At 38.5% G+C, this 25628-nt stretch overlaps 2 protein-coding genes across 3 annotated transcripts; both read right to left on the bottom strand.

Annotated features, from left to right (window-relative positions):
* Nucleotides 1–199: 199 nt before the first annotated feature.
* Nucleotides 200–13434, bottom strand: LOC146472748 (E3 ubiquitin-protein ligase KCMF1-like). Of its 2 annotated transcripts, none has more exons than XM_085119432.1 (6): nt 13200–13434; nt 8707–8874; nt 7319–7458; nt 5232–5339; nt 2029–2477; nt 200–871 (listed from the first exon to the last, which is right to left on the bottom strand). In XM_085119432.1, exons 1-6 carry the CDS (start codon nt 13213–13215, stop codon nt 562–564), a joined length of 1191 nt encoding a protein of 396 aa, XP_084975558.1. In that variant the 5' UTR covers nt 13216–13434; the 3' UTR covers nt 200–561. The 2 variants fall into 2 exon arrangements, with proteins under 2 accessions (XP_084975558.1, XP_084975559.1); XM_085119433.1 differs by having other exon boundaries at nt 2029–2474.
* An 817-nt stretch (nt 13435–14251) lies between these two features.
* On the bottom strand, nt 14252–20828 carry LOC146472747 (protease-associated domain-containing protein 1-like). Its single transcript, XM_085119431.1, has 5 exons — nt 20708–20828; nt 20494–20636; nt 19262–19371; nt 17814–17981; nt 14252–17194 (listed from the first exon to the last, which is right to left on the bottom strand). Exons 1-5 carry the CDS (start codon nt 20790–20792, stop codon nt 17074–17076), a joined length of 627 nt encoding a protein of 208 aa, XP_084975557.1. The 5' UTR covers nt 20793–20828; the 3' UTR covers nt 14252–17073.
* Nucleotides 20829–25628: the final 4800 nt, after the last annotated feature.

Raw genomic sequence — 25628 nt, 5'->3', positions numbered from 1 at the left:
AACGGGAAGCGCCCTAAGATCGGGCAATTTGCCAGCAAAGAATGTGGCTTGCCTCGCTCTTTAAAACAGAAGGCACACTGGAAAGGGGAAGTTGCTTGGATTTCAGGATTTCTTGGATTTTTGGCGGGAGCGGAGAAGCGTTGCATCACGACCACAACACAGGAGTCTATCTTTCGACCAAAGATACAAGATTGCTGCATTGAGTCGTCGGTCATTAAAATTTATTTTCAACCCTATCTACTATCTCTTCAACTACAAAATGCGCGCAATTACTGTTATTCCTTCTGTGGCGCGGCATTTCGTCAAGGGTAAATTGCTGCTATGCTTTACTGACACGCGCGACCAACGCGCTTATAAGTTGGTTGGTCTCTTCTTAAAAAGACAACAGGCTGTACTTTTCTGTCCGACCTCACGGCCACTCTCTCAGGACTGGGGGCTTCACAACGGTCTAAAACGATGGCAACTCAACTGCGGCATTACAACGTCACTGAAAATCCATTCATGTACCTACACAGAGGGTAAAATTTGATTCGTCCAAGCAGCGATCCCCGCCTGCCTGCGCTAGGAATCTTTGTCTTCTTCTTCTTCTGTTTCTATTGATAATAACTCCATATCTTGAACAGTTATGTCCTGTTCTATTACGTTACAGTCCTGGTCTGCGGCTTCGTTTCGATTTCCGGTACTCTCCTGTAGGCTTAGGCTTGCAAATTCCTGCGACGGCTCTGTAGACGAAGAGAGTGGGCGAGGTCTCCGTCTGAACGCTGCTGATCCGAGTGTGGAAAGAATAAGATCCTGTACAAACAAGCTTCTGTCTGCACGCTCGCGTTCGAGGGCCTCCTGCTCGGCTTCTGATAAAGTTGGTTCATTGGCCCTAAAAGCAAAATCGTAATTGAAACAATTAGGAGACATCATTCACTTACGAAACGTTTAAAAGCAGAGGACCACATAACACTCAAATATAAAAAAACTGTATTGATACTTGTCGTTGCTGGAGATACGTGCAGGACGCTCCTTTTCCGAAACAACGCCAATAGCCTACAGAACAGGACGTTGTTGTTAAGGTTTTTTTGTTGTTGTTGTTGTTGTTGTTTTTCAGGCGAGCGGCCAGGCAAATGCGAGGCGAGTGTGGAGCGCGAGTCATGCGCGAAGGGAGGGAAGCGTGACCCGCGCTTACCTCCACTCGCCTGAAGAACGCAAAAAAAAAAAAAGCAAAATAATAACGCCCTGCTCTGCAGGCAACAACGCCAATGAAGATTCTAACCAGCAAGAAAGGCAACAATTAGCGACAAATCGGAACGAAAGCAAACACGACTCTGTGAAAATCACTGCAAGATTCCTTATCTTACGTGCACGAACAGCAAATAGTAAGGACCAATGGACGTTGTCTTGACGAAGGTGTTTGTGTAGAACAAGCTTGTCTTATTTGAACCTGTGTACGTTGTGGAAGACATGTATCTGGAGTTATTTATGTCTATAAGAATTCCATCAGTTTGACTTCGTCACTTTCAATAAAGCGAATAGGCAATAACGTAACGTTGATATATCCAACGAGTGTCATTTGACATCAAACATCAACTATTTATGGGATCTGTATCAAGTGAACACAGAGTATTCTCAAAAGGATGTCGACTATTTGTAAGCACCTTATTAGGATTAAGCAATAACGAAATACACAGTGTATGTATTTCAGCTCCTTAGAGGATTTTAATTGAAACCAAAAACCAAAAACAACGTAATCACCAACCAATCACAACAATCGTAGAGAACACAATGAACCAATCAGAACTCGAAGCAATAACACCAGTTAGTAAATGACGTCAATCAAGCGCGGGAAAAGGCGGGCGAGGAAGTCACGATTGGTTTTGGTCTTAAAGGAGGTGGCGTGAGTTCTCAAACCAATCACAGAACCTATCAAAGAAAGCTAAGGCAAGCACGTAATCACTTTCAATACTCAATTGGAAATCGCTGTAAAGAGAGGAATTCAAGAACTTAAATCTTCCAATTCTGAAAAACCCGTCAGGTACCAACCTAGCAAGAAGAAAAGACGAAGACGCCGAACTGCTGCTTTCTTGAGTGCTGACTGTCGACGTAGTTGGAGCACTGCTGCTAGCTGCAGCGGCTGCAGCTGCCATCTTCTGCCTTGTTGGTAGCCTCTCTAGCCGTTCCCTAGTGTGCTGTACCTGCTGTCTCTCAAGCTGTAACTGCTGCTGGAGCAACTGAAGCTGCGACTGCATGGGAGGCTGGGATTGCTGCGTTACTCTTCGCACACCCGACAGCTGGGATAGAAGTTCTGCTATAGGATCCATGCTCTCGCGGCCAGACGTGGAAGACGAGGATGAAGACGAGGCAAGACCGCTGCCGCCGGGTCCAGGAAAATGCATATTGGTTGCCCGTGGCCTTGGAGGTCTGGGCCGACTTCCACCACCTGCTGGATGAAATAAACGTCTTACATGTCGAGCGGCTCCGGGCTCGTCGTAGTAAGTCAGTTAAAGAAAAAACAGAAATATCCGGGCATACAAAAGTATATGACAGTGCTTACTGCGCCTTTAATAACATGCGAACTTTGAAATTCAAAATTCAATTATCCGTTACGCTTTTTACTGCCGTCAATCACTACAGCGGAACTCTTACGAAAACAAAAATGTTTGGCCCATAGGGGGTCAAAAGGTCATGCTCGTGCGTTGTGATTGGCGGACTTCGATCCACTTCGTCAGATTCCGTATTTTTGTGATCAGTCGGCTGTCGCCGTAAATATGATTGATGGCGGTAAAACACGCAAGTCGTTAGCTGGGGTTGAAGTTCAGAGTTCGTATGTTATTGAATGGCGCAATAAAGTCTAAATGACAGAATTGTTTTTATTTGCTTCATCAAATCTTCATGTTGTTCTCGTATGAGAATCGGAAAAAAAAAACTTCTCAATTTTTCTTCCCCGAGCTTGACGCGTATAAAAGTGTCAAATTTCACTTCCGGATGGGTACAATACCGCGCAAGACAGGAGACTGGGGAGTGTAGAGCTGTGACGTCAATAAAAGAACGCCAGTCTTGCAATTTCTCTATTCCTCAGTTGTTTATCGTGTGCACAAGAAAACTGTGTGGACGAAAATATACTGAAATGGAATTGTTGAATACAATACTCAGAATGAAACAACTGAGCAATAGAGAAAACGCGAGCCTAAGCGTTCCTGTATTGACGTTTTAGCCCTATTATCCACATTCCCTCGTCTTACGCGATATTGTACAAACCGGAAGTGAAAAATTTGACGCTTATATACGCCTCAGACGTGGGGAGGAGAAATTGATAAGAATTTTTTTTCGATTTTCATACGAGAACAATATGTAGATTTGATCAAGCAAATAAAAAAATTCTGTCGTACACACTAACCTAGGCCAAGCCTGGGCATTCTTACCTTAAGCTGCCTTGGTCAACCACTGACAAGAAAAGGTTTATTTGATGGCTTTTTTGAGCTTTGCTTTACTGTGCAGCTGTGAAAACTATGAACACTTTGATGCGATTTTGCCATGTCAATTGTGTAGCTACCAATCAGATAAAAGACGAAACCACAAGAAAAGCGAACGAAGGGTTAGTCACAAAACTGTTCTTGTCTTTCAGTTTTCAAGCAAAGAATAACTTCGTCTCGTCATAGTTTATTTATTTGTTTATGATGTTTTTTCTTGTACGTGTAAGCCGGCGGAATTTTGGCTTTTTCGTTTTAAACGTTCTGCGCGTTTCAAAATCCGGCAGAAGTTCAAACAAAAACTAACGACTTCAACAGGTTCAAAAGGTCATGTCTACGATCGTACCGATTGTGATTGGCGGATTTCGATCCTTTTCAGTTTTGAAAGGTACAGCGCGGAAGTCAACCTCACGTTTGCAGTTTTGAACATCTTTCCTTTTTAAAAGCAAAAGTTTAAATTCCCAGCAGCTTAAACAGATAAAATGTGTAAACTGTAAATAGATGGTTTGCACTGCCGCCATGTTGGTGGACAAAACAAAAGAAAATTTGCTCACATAGTTTGCATAAAAATGGAAATTAAACTCCCAGAGGAGAAAATCTTATTGTTCCTGTCCACCAACATGGCCTCCATGACGTCACATACAAACCATCAATAAAGTTAACGAATGATTAGTCACGAGACTATTCTTGCCTTTTTTCAAGCAAAGATTATAGTTTTCTATTTACTACTTTTCTTGCAGTTTCATCTCCTATCCATTTGGTAGTTTATAATACACAATCGACTTCAGACATGTCAAAATCACATCATAGTGTTCACGTTTTCGCTGCCGGTCAGTAACTATAAACTAAGAAGTACACTGGGTGATATAAACAAAAAGAAACAAAATACTAAGAAAATCATTCAATTTTGAAACAAACATCACAAAAATCAGTTTGAGTGCCATCACTATGAGACTCATCCACACTCTCTCACTACGTTTACTGTGTTGTCTGATCGTTGTGTTACTGAGACGAAAGTACGGTATAAAACTTCCCCCTTCTTCCCCCATGAGGTGACTTACTTGACTTATTCCCTTGTCCCCTCCCCTATGAGGTAGTGAGAGTTAAAATGGGGGTTGAAATGTTAGAAAACACGTCCCGAACTGAGGTATTAAAGAGATTTAGAATTGCTTTTACGACAAACGGCGCGTTTATGTTTTCTTGAAATGATAAATACACAGATGAAAATAGGGAAAAACAATTCTAGCCTTTCACGCTTTAATGCAAAACTACTCAGTTTTTACTGAGGAATTGAAAACTGCAGGCGGCAAATGCAAGATAAACATGGTCACGTGGTCATTTCTGCCGTTTACCCTAAAACGCAATTCTAAATCTATTTTTGTATTATAGTATGGCAATGTATTAGTTGCTTGTGTTCTGAGTAAAAGCGCAGAAAAGCTAGTTTGAGTTTACTTATTTAGAATGGTTTTGTGAAGCTCCCCTCCCCCCCCCCCCTCTCATTTCCTGTACATACTCTCATCTCACTCTCTCTTCTTAACACATGCCCTTGTCAGAACATGTCCGTATAACAATTGGCCATTTTCATGATGGCGTCATTTGACTACAACTACCAGAATTCATTTTGTTTTCCTATTCAAATTTTGTAATCCCAGTGGAGAGCAGAGAACAATAGCTCTAATTAGCATGAGAAGACAAAAAACTGAAGGATTCTGGTAGTTGGTCCTATACATAAACATTTTTGTGTACTATAAAATGTTATTTAAATGAAAAGGATATTAAAATATCTCTACTAGGTGCCCTGTGCTCTAACGTCAAGTGAGCAGTGAAGTCATCTGTCACGTGATTAGGATCTCCACCTGGTAAGGCGGCACACACTGGACATACCTGCGTGAAATTAAAAACAGAGAGTGTCACAATAATAATAAGAGAGTTCTTTATACAGATGGCCCATATCACGCAAAGTGGTTTTCAATAGGGCACTGTAAGAAAATAACAATTTGTATTAAAAATACTACAATACTAATATCAAGTATAGTCGACTCCCGATAACTCAAACCTTCAAGGGAAATTGAAAAAGGTTCGAGTTATTGGGAGTTCAAGTTGTCGAGGGCAAAATTATATAGAAAATGACCTGAAAGGAAAGGAAAATTGGTTTGAGGTAGTGCAAGGTTCGAGTTAGCGAGGGTTCGAGTTATCAGGAGTCGACTGTATTACAAATGAAATAAGAAAAGTTTCACACTCAAGTCTACTAAACCAAAAGCTACTTTTTAACATCAAACCTATGATGTAACAATATTCTAAAAACATTCAAAGGTAGGTTTGTTATCTCACATTTAACACACTACAAAATCTTATGGACTGCAGTGGTAGGATGCCAAAGTCAGCTGAGATGAGGAGGAAAAGCCAAGTTCACTGATCATCTGAGGGGAAAGCACTAAGTCATCTGAGCTTGCACACTGCCCACTGGTAGCATCACAAAGAGTTCAGCTTACATCCCCCGGGCGACTCCCATATAAAACTGACGGGGTGATTGTTGGAAATTTTGAAAAGGACCCGTAGGTACCAGAATTCTGTTTTGTGGGCGTGTAATTTTACCCCTAAGAGGTACATTGTACCAACCCTAAAACACTTGACAATATTTTTAATAGCAATGAAGACTACTTCTTTGAATGCCTTCCACTCATAAAGATTTACTTCCTCTCATATACCCTAAAAGGTACCACAATACCTCTGACAGAAGTCATTTTAGATTTTAGCACCCTAAGGAGTACCAAACGACAAATGTTAACCCCTAAAAGGTATGATGATCACCTCGGTCACTTTTATATGGGAGCCCCCCACCCCCCCCCCCCCTCCTCGGGCTTACCCCTAGTGTATGTATCTCCAGCTCTAAGTACCAGCGCACAACACTATTATCAGAGGAACCAACCAAAGCCACTTGTAGCTTTTATCAAGCATGCATGCTTATCCTTTACATCCAAGCAATTGTTAGTTGTATGTGCCGTCGAATGCATTCCCCTAATCTCTAATTACCAGGCCCAAGTTGTTCAAAGGCCGGATAACTTTATTTGCTGGATAAGGCACTATTCGGGGTCTAAAATATACTTCACGTTAAACGTTGTCCAAGGTTTTCATTCATTCCTAAACTAGACTGTGGTTAGAGTGTGCATATTTGCTTGTACACAATGAAATACTGAAATCTTTGCACAGATTGAAACTGTCCGATTGTGACTTATCCACTGGATAAAGTTATCCGGCCTTTGAACAACTGGGCCAGTAGTTTTTATTATCCCAGTATAATTATTATACCATAAATTTTGCAGGTAGGCCCCCGCAAAAATAACTCCCTTCCCCCAGCCCCCAACCACCCAAAAAAAAAAACAAAATGCCAGATGCAAATATCCTCCTGGCTATACTGAAAGCCCATGGCTGTTTTAACTTTGTTTACACCCCCACATTGTATCTCTGGGACTGAATCAGTTTTCATTATCACCTTCAATGGTATAGTGAAAGCTCCCCCTGAAAAGTCCTTCAAACAAACTGTGATAACCCTGGGGAATTTGACCATCAAATTTACATGTATGACCACTGTCAAAGAATGGTACTCTAAAACTGCTCAGAAGATCTGAGACCCCAAACTGACTGAATTGCCTTTCTGCAGACTTTGGCTGTAACCTACAAGGTGCAGTTAAACCTTTAGTTACTTGGAACTTGTTTTTCCAGTCTTTGTAGTTAACCAGGCTTTTATCAGCATGGGGATATTCCATAAGCCAGCATGCCACAGTCACGTTCTGGATGTAGTTATGTAACAACCTCTCTAAAGAAAGTCAATAATACACCATTGCCGCTGCTGGAGAACTTACCACTTCAATAGAAGCATCACTGTGTTCTGATGCCACATGCTCTTGAAGTGCTGATTCTGTAAAACCCATTTTTCCACAATAGGGACAAGTAAAGGACTGAGGCTGATCTGCTGTAAATGCTTCACCTCCATAATAAAGTTCTACCATTAAAAAAAAAAAAAAACAATATCAGTAATCAAAGCTCACCTCCACCTTTTCTTTCTTTAATACATGTGTAGGCCACATGCATTAAGAGATTACAGTGTACATGTTTTAACATCTGAAAATGACTTTGAAAATTGCATTGATGTAGAAATATTGCTAACTTTCTATCAGGTCATGTGACCAGAATAGCTAATTTTTAATGTACAATAACATCTTTTCAAAATCAACTTTTGCAAACAAATAATTCAAAGAAATGTTTGAAATGTGCTAGGTTTGCTTACAAAAGATTTTGAGCATCATTGACAGATATTTAGCAAAATAACATGAAGTTGGATTTCTAGCCTGCCACAATGGTTCTCCGACACAGCAGCCATACAAATCCTAATATATGTAACTTGTTGAAAATTCCAACTGCCATAAAATCTTTCCCTTTGGCGATTTTCCTTTCACGTTATTTTGGTATGTCTAATAATTATTTTTATATGCTGTTTCTGTTTCTAGCATCATCACTATTTCAATGTACAGCTGGCATGGGTTCAAATACCAAAATAAATCTTATTATCCACTCAGCTCGGGGCTTTTCAGGGATAATTCACAACACTATGTAGCTGGATAGTTTGCCAGACTGCTTCTCGCCCAGTTTACAATTTAGAATTCACAGTTTATGTGACTTCTGAGGGCAAGAGGCCTATTTGCCTTCCCATACTGCCTTAAGCAACCTGCAATTTTGGGGATGGTTACCCACTTTCCTCCTTTCCTCCAGAAAAGGCTTTACACGTGTCCTTGTTATGTCAAAATAAGTATTATTTATTATCTTCAGAAAATATAAGCTAATCACAATCCACCTACTGCACATATTTTTAAAGGTCTTAGTGGGTCCCAGAAAAAAAGTTCTTTTTTTCACTTATTTCAAAACTTATTTTATTCCTTGGGTAAATTAGTGATGACAGGAGTCAATCTGAGACTTTTTAAGGGTATGTTCTGGACTGGATTGGACAACTTGACCTCATCCATAGCTCCTCATCAATAATACATGTATGTACCCCAGTAATATACCCCTCGGTGCACAGGGTTTTGTTTACGACTCCCCACCCACCCCCCACTAAACTCTCTAACAGTAAGGTCCACATTCCAGAAATAAATGTCACTGCCACTCAAACAACGCTCATAAGCATTTCTGAAAAACTGAACATTGCCAGCAAAATTTGGAAATATTGTGTATATATATGTAAATACTAGCTTACCGAAGTCATTTCTGGTGAGAATGCACTGCATGGGGTGATCAGCAGTATGTCTTGTTGTCGTAGCACCGTTCTCATAACATGTTGCACACAGATCATAGTCATAACAAATTAAACATTTGAATCGTTTACCACGGAAATTTCCTTTGCTACATGAGTCACAACTAACACCTGTTATAAAGAAAAAAGAAGAAGGTTACAATCAGTATTATCTCAGTTGAAAGGTTGTTCCAAAAAAAAAAAAAAACCTTCAGGTGATTACATTGTTTTACATTGTGCATTCTTACTGTGCATAATTTCTTGTGTCATTTGTGCTTGCACATTGAAAACATCGCAGGTTTTCCATGAAGCTAGACTCAGCCAATTACTAAATGGTTATTTTCTCCTAAACAACCAGCATGACCTACCTTTTTTAACTTACATGTATAGCTTTTATCCTCTTCACGTTTAAAATTTTTTAGAAAACATTTTACAACAAAAAAATGAGTCATTATCAGACACAAGAGCTAACACACCACCAAATACAATGTAGTACATATATACATGTACACTGTATACTGGTCAACAATCACTGAAAGTTATAGAACATTAATTTATTTTAAGCACAACTTTTATTTTGAGGGTATCATCTTACGTGAACAAAAAATGGTATTTGTGAATGGTGAAAAACCGTGCCCCACTAAGCCACAAAATTTTGGTCATGTCAGTGTGGCTGTTGTCTTAAATTGTGATAGTCTACAAAAGAAAGAAGTTGCAAGACAAAAAACAGCAGCCTGCAAAGTTACAAAGTTACTAGGGGGGGGGGGGGGCAGAATCCCCCCCCCCTGGGCCCAGAAGACAAAACAAAGGCCAGTCTAAAGAGGGTCGAGTCACCCTGTAGGCATCTTGAGTGGTTGTATTGGCCGCTATGCATGCCCTTTATCAGCTCATTTGGAACATTTCTAGCCTGCAAGAGCAGACACCTTAGGTATCTGCTCTTAAGGGCTAGAACATTTCTTGATATCGGTTTATCCCTACCCCTAACACTGCCATCTATAAGCCCACCCAAAACTGATTTTGAGAATGTACAAAAAGCCCAGGGCCTAATAACTGGGATTTTACATAATGCCATTTTGTTCCTCCAAAATAAGCTTCAGCAATGATTCATGGTTGTCAATAAGTTTTGAAGTAGGTGGCCTTTTTATGCCAAGTAGGCAGCTGAGTTTATCGAGGGTGCTTGCCTCTTGTGAGGTCTGGAGACATGCTCCCGAAGAAAATTTTGAAATTTCAATGCTCTGAAATGCCATTTTCAGCCCTCTCCAGGTAACTTTTCCTCTAAAAATCTACTACAGTAGATACAGCAGCTCTAGTGAAACAATAGGCTCTGATCATGAGTAGCCTTCTTATTCATGCCGTCTTGGTCCAAACGCAGTCGATTGATGGCAGGTATGGTGAGTGACTGTTCTGGGCCGAAAATTAAACAACGTTTACTAGAACAGGGAACAAAAACTCTGATGGCATATTTTCATGCTATATATTTAGATACCAACACTGAACAACAACAGAGATTGCATCCGCCATTTGATCACCACACAAGCGGCTTACACTGTATGCAATGAAAGGTCAAGTATCATAGGCAAAATCTCTTATCACGCACAATCGCAACACAAAAATACAGTAATACAAATAAGAAAAGCAGAGGGTTAAAGCCAAACCCCGATGCATGCTCATTTACAGCAGAGTTATAACAGTCACTATTGCAGCCATATCTAACTCTGACAATCTCTTTCTTTTCTTTGTTAAATTAACTTTATGCTGTTGTTTGGCAGCTATTATGGATAGTTGAATCCTGTTCCTGCTGTATAATTTGTAAATAACTTAATTTAATTTAATTTGATTTATTTTGTAATTGTAATTATTGTAATTTAACAGGGAAGAGCCACCCAGTGGATCTGTTAATAAACCATTATTATTATTATTATTATTATTATTATTATTATTATTAATTATTATTATTATTATTATTATTATTATTATTATTATTATTATTATTATTATTATTATTACATATACATAATTATACGTATATAATGCACCTTCCCCAGACACTGCTGTCTATTACAGATAGTACGGCTTTATTTGGTTTTTGTGAACAAAATTTTTATCAATTTTTATTGCATTTTATGACTGTTGCACAAGTACTGGCTTGTTTTTGGATAATGTGTGTGGATTTTGCAGAAAAATGTCAACTCTTCCAAACAACAGCCCAGCAGAGTAGCCGGCCACAATAATGAAGTAGCAGTCGATTTTAGCCAACAGCCAGCTACTTTTGACAACCCTGGCATTTTTGTTAGTTACATGTATGTACTGTACATGAAATACATTTGACTGAAAAACAGGACTCCCTTACTAAAGTGTGACTCGAAAGTAAAGCTGTAATGCAGTATACCAAATACCATATTTATGGGGCTAAGTGTGGTTTAGGCAAAGTTAAACTCAAGACAATGCAGGCCAGGGGTCTCATTCACTAAATTATGCAGGGTGCTCTCAGAGCTTTAACAGGACCTCAGTAAATTTATAGCTCTCCTGTTGAGGTCAAGCCATTTTACTAGCATTGGTCTTCTTATACAATCATTTTTGCTCCCATCTCTCCCCTCACTCCAGGTGAGTATTGATAAGTACATGTATTTAATTTTTCCAACTGAGAAATTAAGTGTCACTTTGCCTGGTGGTTGCCGCTCACAAGGTTGTTATGGTTACCTTCCGCAGTCACTTGCGGCTCCCACAGTCCTTTCAGGCACCTTCCCCACACTCATCTATTGGTGATGAGTTTAACTTCAATTAGCACCCAGCCATACTTGGGAATGTAAAATTGAATTCAAAACCCCCCTGGTACCATAAAATCTTGAAAACCATTGATACCAACGAAGAGAAGCAAGAAATATGTTCTTAAATAATGTTCCAAAAAACGCGAAGCTATTATCATAACTATGCACTGTAATTGTTTACAACATTTGGATGGCACAGTTTAATGGCATGTCAAAATTAATGATACATGTAGTACTATTTTAAGAGTAATTTTGTACTGTACATACATTGGTTAAATTCAACCATGGTTTAAAAAATGCCCAACTAGTTTAATTTTAAATTTTCAAAGTTTGTCTTAGATTCATCACCATAATCTGGAACAATGGAAAGCGAAATCAAACTGGTTTAAAATTTTTCAAACAAAATACAAATCAAACTATAATATATGTATATAGAGAACAGAATTAAAATAAAGAGAAACCAATGATTTTTAAGCCTAAAAGGCTGTCAAAATTAGTTAGAACATTACTTCCCAGCTATTTTGTGACATTTTGTGATTTTATAGTCAGAAAGTCCCACCAGGAGTGAACTTGTTAAGGTACGTCTCGATACCTAAAGAATCACCATTTTGTATTTTTTAAACCAGATAACATAGTTACATGTATATGTAGGATACTCTGTCGATCATGTTTACAATTAAAACGTGTATGGCTGAAAAACATAAAGATGGAAGCAACTTAACATGGGATGATGTCCAGTGCACAGTAGTGAGAATATAAGGACGAAGACCTGGCTTTGTTTTGCTCGCATCATTGCATGCAAATTGTCTGTTTAGCCGAAACGAGATACCGTCAGTGGTTTGGGACACCTTGTGCATGAAAAAACACCTTGCATTTATATGCTAAGGTTCACCCAAAGTTCAGGTAACCCAATTAAAAATGATTATCAATAATTGGTTAATGAAGCAGCCAACTTACTTCCTTATTTTTTTATCATCAAGTTGGTACAAAAAACGTGTAGGGAATGGGAAAAAATAACAACAGTGTAGACATGAACAGTACGCCTGTTAAGTGAGAACAAGCTGACTAGAAGTTACATGTATCTAACTAAGACATGCAACTGTTATGCAACTGTAGTGCCTGGGGCAGGATAACCATACAACTCCAGTATTGATTAATTAAGACAACTTGGTAATAATACTCGCCATATCCTCAACTTAAGGGAATGTATGTATAATTTAAAGGAGAAGTTGATAGCTGTGTGCAGATCTCAACAGCGATGAAAACTCGTGAAGAGACTACTGCCAAAGAAAATGCAAGCTGGTTTATCCAGTTCATGCCCTCACTCACGCCCAAAACGGTCCAAAACAAAACAGACGGGATCGATAGATTGTTCGGGATCCTTCATCGATACAGATAGCACAATATCTAAAATCCGAGAGAGCGATAAATTCGTCCACTTTCGGCAATAAAGAAAGATTAAAGTCAAACATTACGGAAGCAACCTTTTCTCCGTGCACTTGAAGTGTAACCCATCTCGAAACTAAAAACAAAACTCAGGCAAAACAAACGTATCACCTTACCACCTACGGCTATAGTAATAACGCTGAGGATACTACAGCTTTAACATAATATCAAGAAGACAAAGACTGAGTGTATTGCGAAGTGGAGGCCACAATTGTTAAACGGAAAATAAACTCTTTAGCTTACCCTCATGCCGAGACATAGCAACTTCCCCGATATACTCCGTCTGTCGAGTGGAATTTGCGCTGATGGGATGGCCTGAAAACGCAAATTTTTTCCACAGCAGCAAAGAACATTGGACAGCCCTTTCTTCCTCTCTCTAAGTAATGATTAGGGCCAGAAAAGAACGAAAATTTAAGCAAATTTAGTGAGCATTTCCACCACTGGAAAGCATCGAGGGTCTAGAGCCGTCTCCCGGTTTCACTGGGCATGAGCAGTTCCTACTATCCCAGCATTCCTTTCGTGTGAAAGATGAAGAACTGGATCCGAATCACGATTCTACCCAGCTCTCAAGGTCGAGATAGGACCCTGGGAAAGAGGCTTTCTTGCATTGGCCCTCTCAGATCGGAATGAAATTAAAAAAGCTGAGTTTATATTGTTTTCGTTTTCAGCGTTTTTATTTCATTCTGATCAGTTTTAATAGAGAGCCCGAAATGTCAAAATTATTTAGAACCGAAACCAACCAAACCGCTATTGAAAAAGTACTTTCCCACACAAACTGAGGGTGCAGGCTACAATAGGCTACCTCAATTTGAAAACTGCATCATGCATGCTTTAAGACTGCGTTACGTTGTCAAAGACTTAACGTCTCGCAAGATCTTGAGCATCAGTGCTTTATTTTTTTCTCTGCAGATTATGATCTTGCAAGATTGCAAAGTACGGTGCTACGCGATATGGGCCCTGGTCTTTCCTGGGAAGCCCCCTTTTAATAAAACTGAGACCAGACTGAGCAGACTGGATTTCTATTGGCGGTCCAGGAAAGTAACCATATGCTGGGTTTGATTTTGCATCACATCGGGACCTGTCCATCATTATTATTATTATTTTTGTTTTTTAAATCAACCTCGCTACAGAAAGATTCGTGGGGAGTTAGGATACGAGTCCTTCATAGTGCCAACTGATGGGATCAGTTAGCGATACGTTTGTTTGGGATAATAAAGAGAAAAACGAACTACACTTTTATTCATTTTACGATAAAATTATGTGCATCTGATCACAAATAATAAATCAACGCCACAAGCTTTTTAACGAATTCCCCTTTATTTGAGACAATACTGGCATTATCATTTCCCGCGTGTACCAAAATAAATGACTTCCCAATAAACACTTATCCAGCCAGTTAATACATTAGTTTGTCATAGCACGATGCTGCGAGCAAAGAAAACAAGCAAATCTAAAAGTTAATTATACCTGAAACTGGATAGAATAATAAAAATCTGTGGTTCCGGCGAACTGAACAAAGAAAAACACATTTGGCCATTGCATCGGTCCCCACCCAAGTGCACACCTTTATCGCAATAACGACGAAGAAGAGCAGATGAAAAGTTGAGATACTGGAATTTATCCAGTCCAGACATAATTTCAGATTTATCCGCAGGGTTTTTTTTCTTTCATCACAGATCCACTTAAACGAGGGCCCTAAATTATCAGAGATAACACACAACATGGCATATGAGGTCCGTAAACATTTTAAACACTAAAATGTTCTAGAGTAGGTCGGTAAACTGGAACCACAGATTGAAGTTTTCGGTTTCCTTGAAACATTGCTTGTTTGTTGGCTTAAGCTACATCCGTCTGTATAAACAAAATTGCTTACATCATTCATAAAAATGGTTGCATACAACGCTTACGCCTGGCTGAGCCGGATAATTTTACACAATTGATTTGTATTCAAAATACTTGGAGACAAACTATGCATTAATTAATTTTATTAAAAACTGGATCATTGTATAATGCAATTCCAGAGTTTTGGTTGGCTTAGCGGCCATGGTATATGAGCCATTATACCATGCCCGAGAAGTAGCGACCATAAATTGTTTTCTGGTTTCTCTTGAAAAGGAAATTAGCAAGGCCTACCAATATTACTTGATTGCTTTTAATAAAACAATTATTCCACTCGCGCTTGTTGGATATGAGATGGTAGTAGCCAACTCGGCGCTACGCGCCTCGTTGGCTATCTATCATCTCATATCCAACGCGCGCTCATGGAATAATTGTTAAATATTCTTATAATCGTCAGAGAGTGAAAAACGCTATGAATCGAGATCTACGAAAGTTTTGAAGTTTTTGTCTCTCTGCTTGCTTGCTTAATGTTCGTTCGTTCGCTCGTCTGCTTCTTTTTAAAAGCTTGGTTTAAGCTATAACCGTATAATCTTGATGGAGAAAATTGCTTAACATTCATAAAAATGGTTGTATACAAAACTTGAGCCTGGCTGAGGAAATTTACCTTAATGCACCCTTCTAAATATGCAAAATTGATTTGTATTCAAAGTCTTCGAGACAAATTATATATTAAATATATATATTCTAATAATCCCTTGTGAAAAACGCTATAAACTGAGTTCTACAGAACACGAAACGTCTCCTAAAACTTCCTTTAGGCTACAAAGCAAGCTTTGCAAGCTTCTATCAAGGGTTTTTGCGTGATTAAATGGAAGAGCAAAAGTTTCGCAACTTTCCCTCGTCCAAATAGAGTGCAAAATACTCCGTATTTTTTCGTTGGTCCCTCGTACGTACGAAAGCGCACGAGTATGCATGGTAAACCCACGTAAATTCTTTGTACCCCAGCTATAAATATTCGGTGTAAAGGTTCTTTAAAATATTCTATTAAAATTTCCGGACAATACATTATATGCTAGTACATCATGTACTTCTGAAAAATGATTAAAAACTTTGTCGTTTTAACCTTAAGTTCTTTGCTTTGCGACTTTCAAAGTCACAACCTTACACCGAAACAAAGTGTCTCCGGCGCTTTTTTTTTTTTTTTTTTTTTTTTTTTTTTTCAAAAACACTACATGGTGAAAGGTCGGGAAAGCGGATCCAGTCATTTGCATCTGTATAAAACAATCTGTTGAAGATAACTGAGTTTAAAGGGAAAGTGTCACGAGGATTTGGTGTCATTTGAAAACCCCACAAAATGTTTTTCTATTCAATAACCAAACCTAAAAATAATGGTTGAGTTTTGTTATTAATTGCCACTCCAATGTACTAGAACTGTCAACGATTGTCTTGGACATAGAGCAGTTTCCAACTGACTGTCGTAAAACCAAAACCAAGGTAATTACTCTGGGCAATCGCAGCAGATATAAACAACACAACGAGCCAATCAGAATTCGAAGCAAATACGTGTTACCGGCGTCAAGCGCGGGAAAACTTTTGCGGCGAGAACACGATTGGTTTTGGTTTCGATTCCCATTGGTTGAGAAAGTGGCGCGAGTTTTGTTAACCAATCACGTAACATAATAATGCAAAACCAGACCAAACGCGTAATTACTTTCGACACTCAATTGAAACCCACTCTATATATACTGAGTTGGAATCGATAACAACTTGAAAAATGTTAGGCTAACTTTCTTCAAGTTCCTGCACTTTTCGTTTCCAAAATACGCAAGAACAGATCGTAATTTGGTCTTCAGCTTCTAGCCTGTGGACAGGCTCCCAAGTGGGGTATAGGGCGAAGACAAAAATCCACCTTTCTTTTTGCCCTATACTCCAGTTGGGAGGCTGTTCACAGGCTATTAGCTTCCAAAACTTCGATTGACTTCTCTCTCTCGGCGTTATAGAATAGACCATGTACGAGTTGCTTTGAAGCCGCATTATGAAAGGGAGGCTAAGTGCAAAGTTTTTGTTATGAAAATTAGTTTTCATTCACATGTAAACAAAACTAATTTTCATATGAAAAGTTTTGCACTTAGCCTCGCTTTCAAAGTGAGGTTCACAGCAACTCGAAAATGGCCTATTATTTTGTAACTATGTGATGGTATTGAAGCGCCATTTTCACCCACCCCAAAAGTTCAAAATCTTTGCGACACTTCCCCTTTAAAATAAACTGTAGAGTTCGTCACCAGGATGACCATGGAGGCTGTCTGGTGTACAGATGTGGAGTGGTGGTGACATTCAGAGGTATGGATATAACTGCTCCTTCCATTCCTGCTTCCTGAATTCCACGTTTAATGTGATACCTGAAAGTATCAGTTGAATGCTATTTTTAGTATAGATTTCACACAAGTAAACCAGGGGAAGACAGCCATCTCATGAGACTAGTTAAGTGTATAATCCGGGATAGTAAAGCAAGCAAGGTGTGCAACCACGCACGCAAATTTATTCATTTATTTATTTATTTATTTATTTATTTATTTATTTATTTATATTTTTTTAATAATTATGGAACAACTGGATCCCAAATCGACGCCGACCAGTTCCACGAGGAGAATTCGTGTGCAGGAGACAATTTTCAGTAGTGTAGCAGCTCTTGTAAGATTGTAATAATAATTATTACAAGTAGCAGCTGCCATTGCTTTTAGGGTTGGGGGTATTGTTCTTTTGTTTGTTAATAACTGTTTTCTAGAAGGGTTACAAGCCAATCACATGAGACTTTATGAGAGCTGCTACATCGCCTAGCAATTATCGCGCACGCTGACGTGTGGTAAAGGAGAAAGAGGCTGGGATCGAGATCATCAGATGCACTCCCTAATCTTTAGTCTATATGGCTTTGGATTGCCACAGCCAACACATGGCTGATCATTAGAAAACTACAGAGTAGAAATTATACATGTACATGCACACACACAGACAACTCACCCATCGGATCCCAACATGAATCCCGCAGGAATGTGTACATCTCTATCTGTGCCATCATGTACCATGTCCACTAAATGTTCTCCATTGTCAGGTTGGTTATCCGATATAAATACAGCAATAGCTCCATGACTTTCAACTGTCTTCACTTTTGAAACAAAAGAGCAGCCCCTAGAGGAAAAGCAAAATGGTCCACGTATGAATGTCAACTTAAATTATTATGTTCATTTCTTTAATAATAACTTGTATATAAATTATTTCCTTCTGTGTGTTAATCATGTGTTATTGGATTGGTGTGGATTTATAATTCTACATGATGGGGGGCTGGAGGGGCATTTACTATCTGTGGTTGCAACCTGATTGGCTTCTCTACAGTGATCTTTGATAGACTTCCTTAGGACCATATGCAAGGGAAATTGCTGAACAAGCTTGCTAGACATACATGTACATGTAAGACATTTTAAGCAAATTTCTTAAGTTCAACAAATGAGTCACTGGGTTATACTATAACTTGTATAGCTTGCTTTTTCGCTTGCTATCGACTTGGTTAGTTGGTGCTCAGGAGAAACAGCTGATAGAAATGCCAAGCTTCAATCATGCCATCACATCAAAATACATAGTCAACTGAAATTTGAACTTTGTTTAGAATATTACATCAGTGTTAATGTGAGTGCTGACATGAGAGAATAGTCACTAAAAACGCATTGAAATACTACCTACAAATATTCTGTATGAATTCCTGCAAGTCCTTATATTCTTGTATCAACAATTATTATTAGTTTTATTTTAGCTTCAAATTGTGTTGGATTGTTTGAAACAAAGTGTCACTTCTCAGTTCTCATGTGGCCTATTTAAAGCGTGAAAAATAGCAAGACTAAATGTTACTCTTACATGAAAGAAACAAAAGAAGAAGAAGAAGAAATTTAAAATGCAGTTGAAGAACAGAACATTTTTAACAATCTCAACTGGTTGAACGCTGACCTGAGATGGTTATACAGTAGTACAGTATGTTAATTTACAATTAGTGTGACCTAGAGATTGAACATGAGCAGACTATCCTGAAACTAATTATTCATTCGCCAAGTAGTCAGAGAACAGATAAATAAAATAAATAATTGGAATTGTAAGTGGCACATCCACAGAGTGACTGTTTGTCCGCTGTTTCCAGGTTGAATTGGAATTTGAAAATGTTGGTTTTTGTGGAGGGAGGAAAACTGGAGTACTCAGAGAAAAACCCTCGCAGCAGGGACGAGAACCAACAACAAATTCAACACACGTATGGGGTCAATGAAATCCTGGCCACATTGGTGGGAGGCAAGTGCTCTTGTAACTGTGTCATCCCTGCTCCCCTCTACAAGACCTCCAGATTACGACAAGTGTTCTAGCCTCCAGGCCATACCACCACCTGGTCCTTAATAATCTAATAAAGTGCAACATCCATATTCACTCACCCTCTTTCAACCAAAGCTATTGATTTCCATAAAGCCTGACCATTGTTAACAGAATGACAGGCATCTGGAGGGTCAGTAGCAACCAGATTTACAGTGCCCAATCTGAAGTCCTTTGATAAAAAGCAAACAGATTTTTATTACACCCAAGTTGCACTAGTGGGCAGTTTGAGATTTCTTCTTTCCCAGAATGAAATTGATCCGACCAAAAATGACCAGAAAACTGCAGTGGCAAAATAATTAGAGTCAGAGAACTTCACATGGTATGTGAAAGCAGCACTAAGTGCAAAGCTTTTCAAATGAAAATTAGTTTTGTTTGCATATGAATGAAAACTAATTTTTATTAATTAAAAACTTTGCACTTAGCCTTGCTTTCATAATGAGGTTCAAAGCATTTCGAAAATGGCCTATTGTCCGTGATCTGGACCAAATTTGTCCTTTTGCAAGCAAACCAGTTCCACTGTTTTGTTTTGTTTTGTTTTTTATTATTATGATGAGAGATTATTTGACAAAAATAAACACTTGTGCATGCCCTGTATTATGACTTGGGCAGTTTATACACTCTTTTAATTAATAAAATTTTATAATTATAACTTTGGAACCACTGAATATAAGAATAGCTAGGTAATGAACAAGGCAAGCACTGACAGAGCCTTGGTAAACTCTTGAAAGCATTGAAAAGCCACAGGGAATTTTAGTGCTCAAAATCGTCTGATTACCTATGATGAATTAAATTTGAGCCCTTACCTGTTAACGACACGTCATTCTAACAACTAAATCAATTCAATTCTCATGCAGTGATGTTCAGTAAATAGGCTGTATGTCAGTGAAAAAAATACATAAGATGTTCCAAGAAAAATATTCAGCTTATGGAAATGTTTAACTAACTGTTTGGTCTATTTTCCCTGTGGCATTTCCAATTTAGGCTTATTTAAATTTAATTTTAATACGCTGATCTCATTATAATTACAAACAATTCGGTAAAATTTGACCGGAAGTAAGTATATATGAGCTTATTTATACCTGGTATGAGGCTATAAATTTGGAGAGGATTTTATTTTAGTTTATAAATAAAGCAACAAAGGATTTTTTTAAACTTTTCACCACTGTAAACACAGGTTTACACAGCAGTAACAGGTGAAAGCAAAACACAATTCATGCAGAGCTAGGACGAACTAGCTTACGTCGCACATTAAAAACTTTACAAACGAATGATTTCTACGACAAATACTTACAAATTTACCGCCAAAGTCTTTCGCAGGGCTAACTTTGTAGACATAGCTAATATTTTTGGGTCTCAAAATCTCAAAATAAAGGAGGTCGCTGCTTTCAAAAAGCATAAAATCTGTGGCTGTAAAGACGCGCAGTTTCTGTTGGCCTGCAAAGAAACAGAGTTAAGCTTATTTTGACGCCACTTTTGAAAGTAAAACACGAACGAGTGTCTCTCACCTTGTGAATACTTTACATGTAAGAATATAAAAGAACACAGGACAACAACATGCCAGGACATTCTATGGAGCCAAAAAATACCCATGGTGTATAGTACGCGAAAAATGCAATCGCACTTACTTCCAACGAGTCACAGTGTATGACCGTGAAGGATACTGGGAAATTTGTCACGCAATCCACCGTACGGAAAGAGCTGCTAGATGGCGGCGCTGGCGGCTGTCGCTATAAAAGCTGAGTGTTCGATTGGCCCTATTCCGGAATAGGAATTTCTACAATGATGACAAGAAATCCATCATAAGAGGTTTCTGGAGTTACTGGAGTGTCAAATCGCTCTTCAATTATCATATGTCAGCGAAAGTGTGCAGAAAGCGTCTTTGTGATCTAACAGCTAAATTCACAGGGAGACCAAAACATACTATATGTACTGTATGGCTGTTTGTATTTTGAATTTACAGGGAATGTATGGGAATGTCGAAAAGCCTCGTATTATCGTAATAGATTGCGATGAATATTCTGATGTCAAATGAGAATATTTATCGCAATCTATCACGATAATTCGAGGCTTTTCGACATTCCCATACATTTCCTCTAAGTTCAAACTCCGTACTGGTCGAGTTCCGGACCCGACGGGGCTGAAATTTGTTTTTTTTTCAAACGAATACTTGGTAATACACTAGCAGACCAAGCTTACTATCCGATACTGATGAATGTATGAAATCGATGTATATTTCATTTTGGTGAGAGGTTTGACGCTATGAAGCAAGTAAAGTAAACATCAGTCAGGTCCGTAAGGCTCGGTCATTACGTTAATATAAATCAGTTTCCGGTAATCGTAACGTAAAGTTATGAAAACGATATTACGCTATCTTTCTGACTAAAACTATTCAATTAGCTCAATCGTGAAGGGAGGACAGGTTCAAAAAATTCTGCGAAGCGTACCGTGATGGGAACAATATGCCTATACTGGCATTTACGCGAGATGCTGACAGTGGCTAATGTGGCTAATTCATTTATTCCAACTGTATGTTTCGCAGATTGATAAAATTATCCTTGCTAATGGAATATTTTGAGTCACGAAGATCGCGTTATGTTGTTTCCCTTGTGTTACGCTACTAAGGGTCTCACCGGAAATTTCGGAAATTCCATTACGATAACGTAAGCTTCTCAATGACCTCTTTTAAGGTGGGGGTTCACCTGAAAGCCGTTTTCACGCCGCTTAAAATCGGTCAAATGGAAATATCTTGTTTGCATTTCAAGCAATACAAAAACCCTCCATTCATAACACAAATCAATGATTTGGGGTGTTTTATGAATTTTTGGATGATTTTAGGTATATTTGGAAGGAAATGATTTTTCTTGAAGGATTGGTAAAATTAAAAGAAATAAGAAATGTTGAAGATTTAGTGAAGTTTTAAAATTAGAATTTGTAGTTAGTAATTAATAGACGGATACCAAGTTAGTCCACTAGCAACCTGGGGTGCTCTTGCGCGGTTATCGACTGTCTGTTAGTGTTCTGAAAATCATTTTCTTTCTTCTATCCATTATTAAAACCTCTTAAAATTTCACTCAAATTCAGGTAGAGCCCCACCTTAAGTCTCCCATCGTGGTTCGGGACTGTCAAATAAAGCACGATTCCTTCGCCAGGAACTCTCCAATTTCCACCTTTTTAGATGTCGAGTGCTTCTTAGAAGTTATTCTTTCGATTTACCGCTTCAAAATGGTGAAATTTCCGTTTTAAAACGGCACACTTGAGTCCACAACATGTTAACAATATGGCTCCACAATTTAAATCAAATGATGCGTTGACGTCACACAGGTAGGGGTGAGTGGGTCCCCTCCCTCGCAATATAAGCGACAAGAATAGATTTTTATTGGCCTACTTTTGTTGAAGACAATCAGAACAATACATCCCGAGTAGGAGAGGGGAGAGCGCAATGAATAAATTAATGTACAGATTTGTGGCTACGACGAAGAGAAAAAAAACAAAAAAACAAAAAACAAGATGCTTATACTGGCATTAACGCGAGATGCATTTATTCCAACTGTATGCTTCGCAGATTTATAAAACTATCCTTGCTAATGGAATAGTTTAAGTCACGACGATCGCGTTACGTTGTTTCCCTTGTGTTACGCTACTCAGGGTCTGGGTTTCACCGGAAATTTCGGAAATTCCATTACGATAATGTAAGCTTCTCAATGACCTCTTTTCAGTCTCCCATCGTGGTCTAAGACTGTCAAACAAAACACGATTCCTTGGCCAGGAACTCTCCAATTTCCACCGTTTTAGATGTCGAGTGCTTCTAAGAGGTTATTCTTTCCATTTACCTTTTCAAAATGGTGAAATTTCCGTTTGAAAACGGCACACCTGAGTCCACAACATGTTAACAATATGGCACCACAAATTTAATCCGAGATTAATGAATAAATCAAATGATGCTTTGACGTCACACAGGTAGGGGTGAGTGGGTCCCCTCCCTCGCGATATAAGTGACAAGAATGGATTTTGATCGGCCTGCTTTTGTTAAAGACAATCAGAACAATACATCCCGAGTAGGAGAGGGGAGAGTTTAATGAATAAATTAATGCACCGATTTGTGGCTACGACGAAGAAAACAAAAAAGAAATCGACCCGTTTTTAGACACGGTATGCCCCTCAGGGTATCCCGCGTAATAAATAAGACCGCTTATTACTGAAGTCTGTATGGCCTTCTCGTCTTGATGAAACGACGACACTTCGTAATCTTACACTTACTGACATTACGTAACCAGAATATAATTTGCGCTGACTATAAGGTTTGTAATCGATGGTCGTAACAATAACAAGAATTTCCGGTATCTCGGTCAGATTGCTGTTATCTCATGGTATCATCAACAGGTAATAAAATCGATTAATAAGTAACCAAGTCATGATTTGTGCAATCAGCGATCAGTCGAACTCTAAAAGGTAATCAGCCATTCAATTCAAAGTTAATGCTTACATCGCCCGATGCATCCCGCCTGAACGCTCTAAAAAGTGTCTTGTTATTGACAGGTTGACTGTGTGAAAGGTCGTGAAACTATTCTTATCACAGGTGCATTTGGGTCAAATTGTTGTTCAGACCGGGCTTCAGATCTCTATATTAGTCATACAGCGCCAATCTTCCCGCTCATGATAAACGAATCATCGAGTATACAGGGTAAGAGAATTGACCCTTTACCGAGGGTTTAAAAGAAGATAAACGAAGATAAATGTTTATTATTTGCCCTCGGTAAAGGATAAATCTTTTGTCCTGATAAGAGTTTAGTCAATCGATGTCGCAAAGAGAAATGTGAACACGGAAATTTACTATTTACATATGCTAGGTACGTACTCATAGTGCCTGGAATGCAAAAACTATATATTAAACAGTTTTCATCGATTTCTTCACCCTCACTTTTTCCTAACCAGCGATCAGACGATCTAATCCTCGATTTAGTAGCTCGATTGGAGTCCGCAGCATCAAAAAATTAAAGCTGCTGCTCTTACAAAATTGGCGCGAAAACATGACGCGCTCTTTGTTATAATCGCCAGGTATCACGGGGTGGTTTCCTTTCATTTTTTATTTCACTCTTTTTTCATATATATAAGAACGTCTAATTTTGGGTTGAGGTTGAACGTTATTATTATTGTTGGCATTTTGAGCCTGAAAAGTTCTTAAGATATTCTTCAGTTATCTTTATATGGCATTTCAATAAATCTATGCGGACGTGGCCAAGACCGCCTATTATTTGGGTTAATTGGACAATATAGACTGAATTTTTCATGTATTATTTTATTCGTATTTATACTGTTCATTTTAAAAATATTTGGTTGGAATAAAAATGTTCTTAACTGACTCTCAGCCTGGGTAATGTTCTTAGTATGTTCTTAAATTTTAGTTAATCTCAGCCTCAACCGTTCTTATATAAAAAAGAGGGTAGTTCATTTATCTTCTTTTCTCTTGCATGACCTTTGGACTCGCAACGGCTCGTTTTTAACTCGTGAATGCGCGCATGCGCAATGAACGAGTTATAGCGATGGTGGACTTTTCACTTGGTTGGTTGGTCGGTTCTGTTGTTAACTTTTGGCATGCGCAGTGAATGAGTTTTAAATTCAATTAGTGGGAAAAAACGCGAAAATGTTTTGTTTACGGCGCATCAGGATATTCTTATTTTATCTGTAGAGAATAATTTGACGACCATTTAGTGCAAGAATGGAGACTTTTCGTTAAATCTGATCAAAGTTATAGGTTTTTTCGTTTTTTCCACAAAGTGCGGTGTCTTTTAAAAATTTAAAAATAATTGAATTTAACAATAATTTAATTTAACAATAATTTAATTTAAAAATTCAATTAGAGAAGTGTCGGCAAGAACTTTGAATAAACAAGACGCTTTTTAGAGCGTTTACGTGGCATGCGTTGATGTATGTTTAGCGCTAATGGCCTTATTTATTGTAGGCCTCACCGATTTTTTAACCTATCCTCCCTTCGCGATTGAACTAACTGAATAGTGTTAGTCAGAAAGATTGCGTGATATTGCGTTGTGCTACTTGAAATTTTGCCGCCAAAAATATTTCCCGCCAGAAAATGTATTCAGCTGAGAGAAGCACTCTTAACTGAAAAGTTCACTGCTAATCATAACTTTTTGCATACATGAAAACTCGACATCTTTCATCATATTTTTGCTTCTCATACAAAAGTATTACATCAAGTGGATTAGTTTGCTAAAAAAAATTAGTTTGGCTGTCAGTTTTCACGCGAAAGCGGAAAGTGCCATGTGACGTCGTAAACAAAATTATGCAAATTTCTGGTGAAATGAACATTTTTAGATCTTGTCAGCTTTCATAGAGGTTTTAAAGGGAAAAAATATTTCATTTTCGCAATTTACATCTGGTAATTTATGGGAAAGCAAAAGGACACGGACG

This window comes from Pavona decussata, unplaced genomic scaffold (assembly GCF_977016875.1).
Source record: "Pavona decussata unplaced genomic scaffold, jaPavDecu1.1 SCAFFOLD_98, whole genome shotgun sequence".
In the NCBI taxonomy this organism is placed as follows: Eukaryota; Metazoa; Cnidaria; class Anthozoa; order Scleractinia; family Agariciidae; genus Pavona; species Pavona decussata.
This window is presented reverse-complemented; position numbering and strand designations above follow the sequence as displayed.

Bases quoted from the DNA above. Each gene is read 5' to 3' on its own strand.
- LOC146472747 (XM_085119431.1), bottom strand. From the start codon at position 20,792: ATGGGTATTTTTTGGCTCCATAGAATGTCCTGGCATGTTGTTGTCCTG. The intron at 20,637-20,707 runs GTGAGAGACACT...GTTTCTTTGCAG, and splicing joins ACATGTAAAGTATTCACAAG to GCCAACAGAAACTGCGCGTC. The intron at 17,195-17,813 runs GTGAGTTGTCTG...TGATACTTTCAG, and splicing joins TTCATGTTGGGATCCGATGG to GTATCACATTAAACGTGGAA.
- LOC146472748 (XM_085119432.1), bottom strand. The intron at 2,478-5,231 runs ATATCCTTTTCA...TAACTGACTTAC, and splicing joins CACCTAGTAGAGATATTTTA to TACGACGAGCCCGGAGCCGC. The intron at 872-2,028 runs GTTGGTACCTGA...TTTTGCTTTTAG, and splicing joins TCGTCTTTTCTTCTTGCTAG to GGCCAATGAACCAACTTTAT.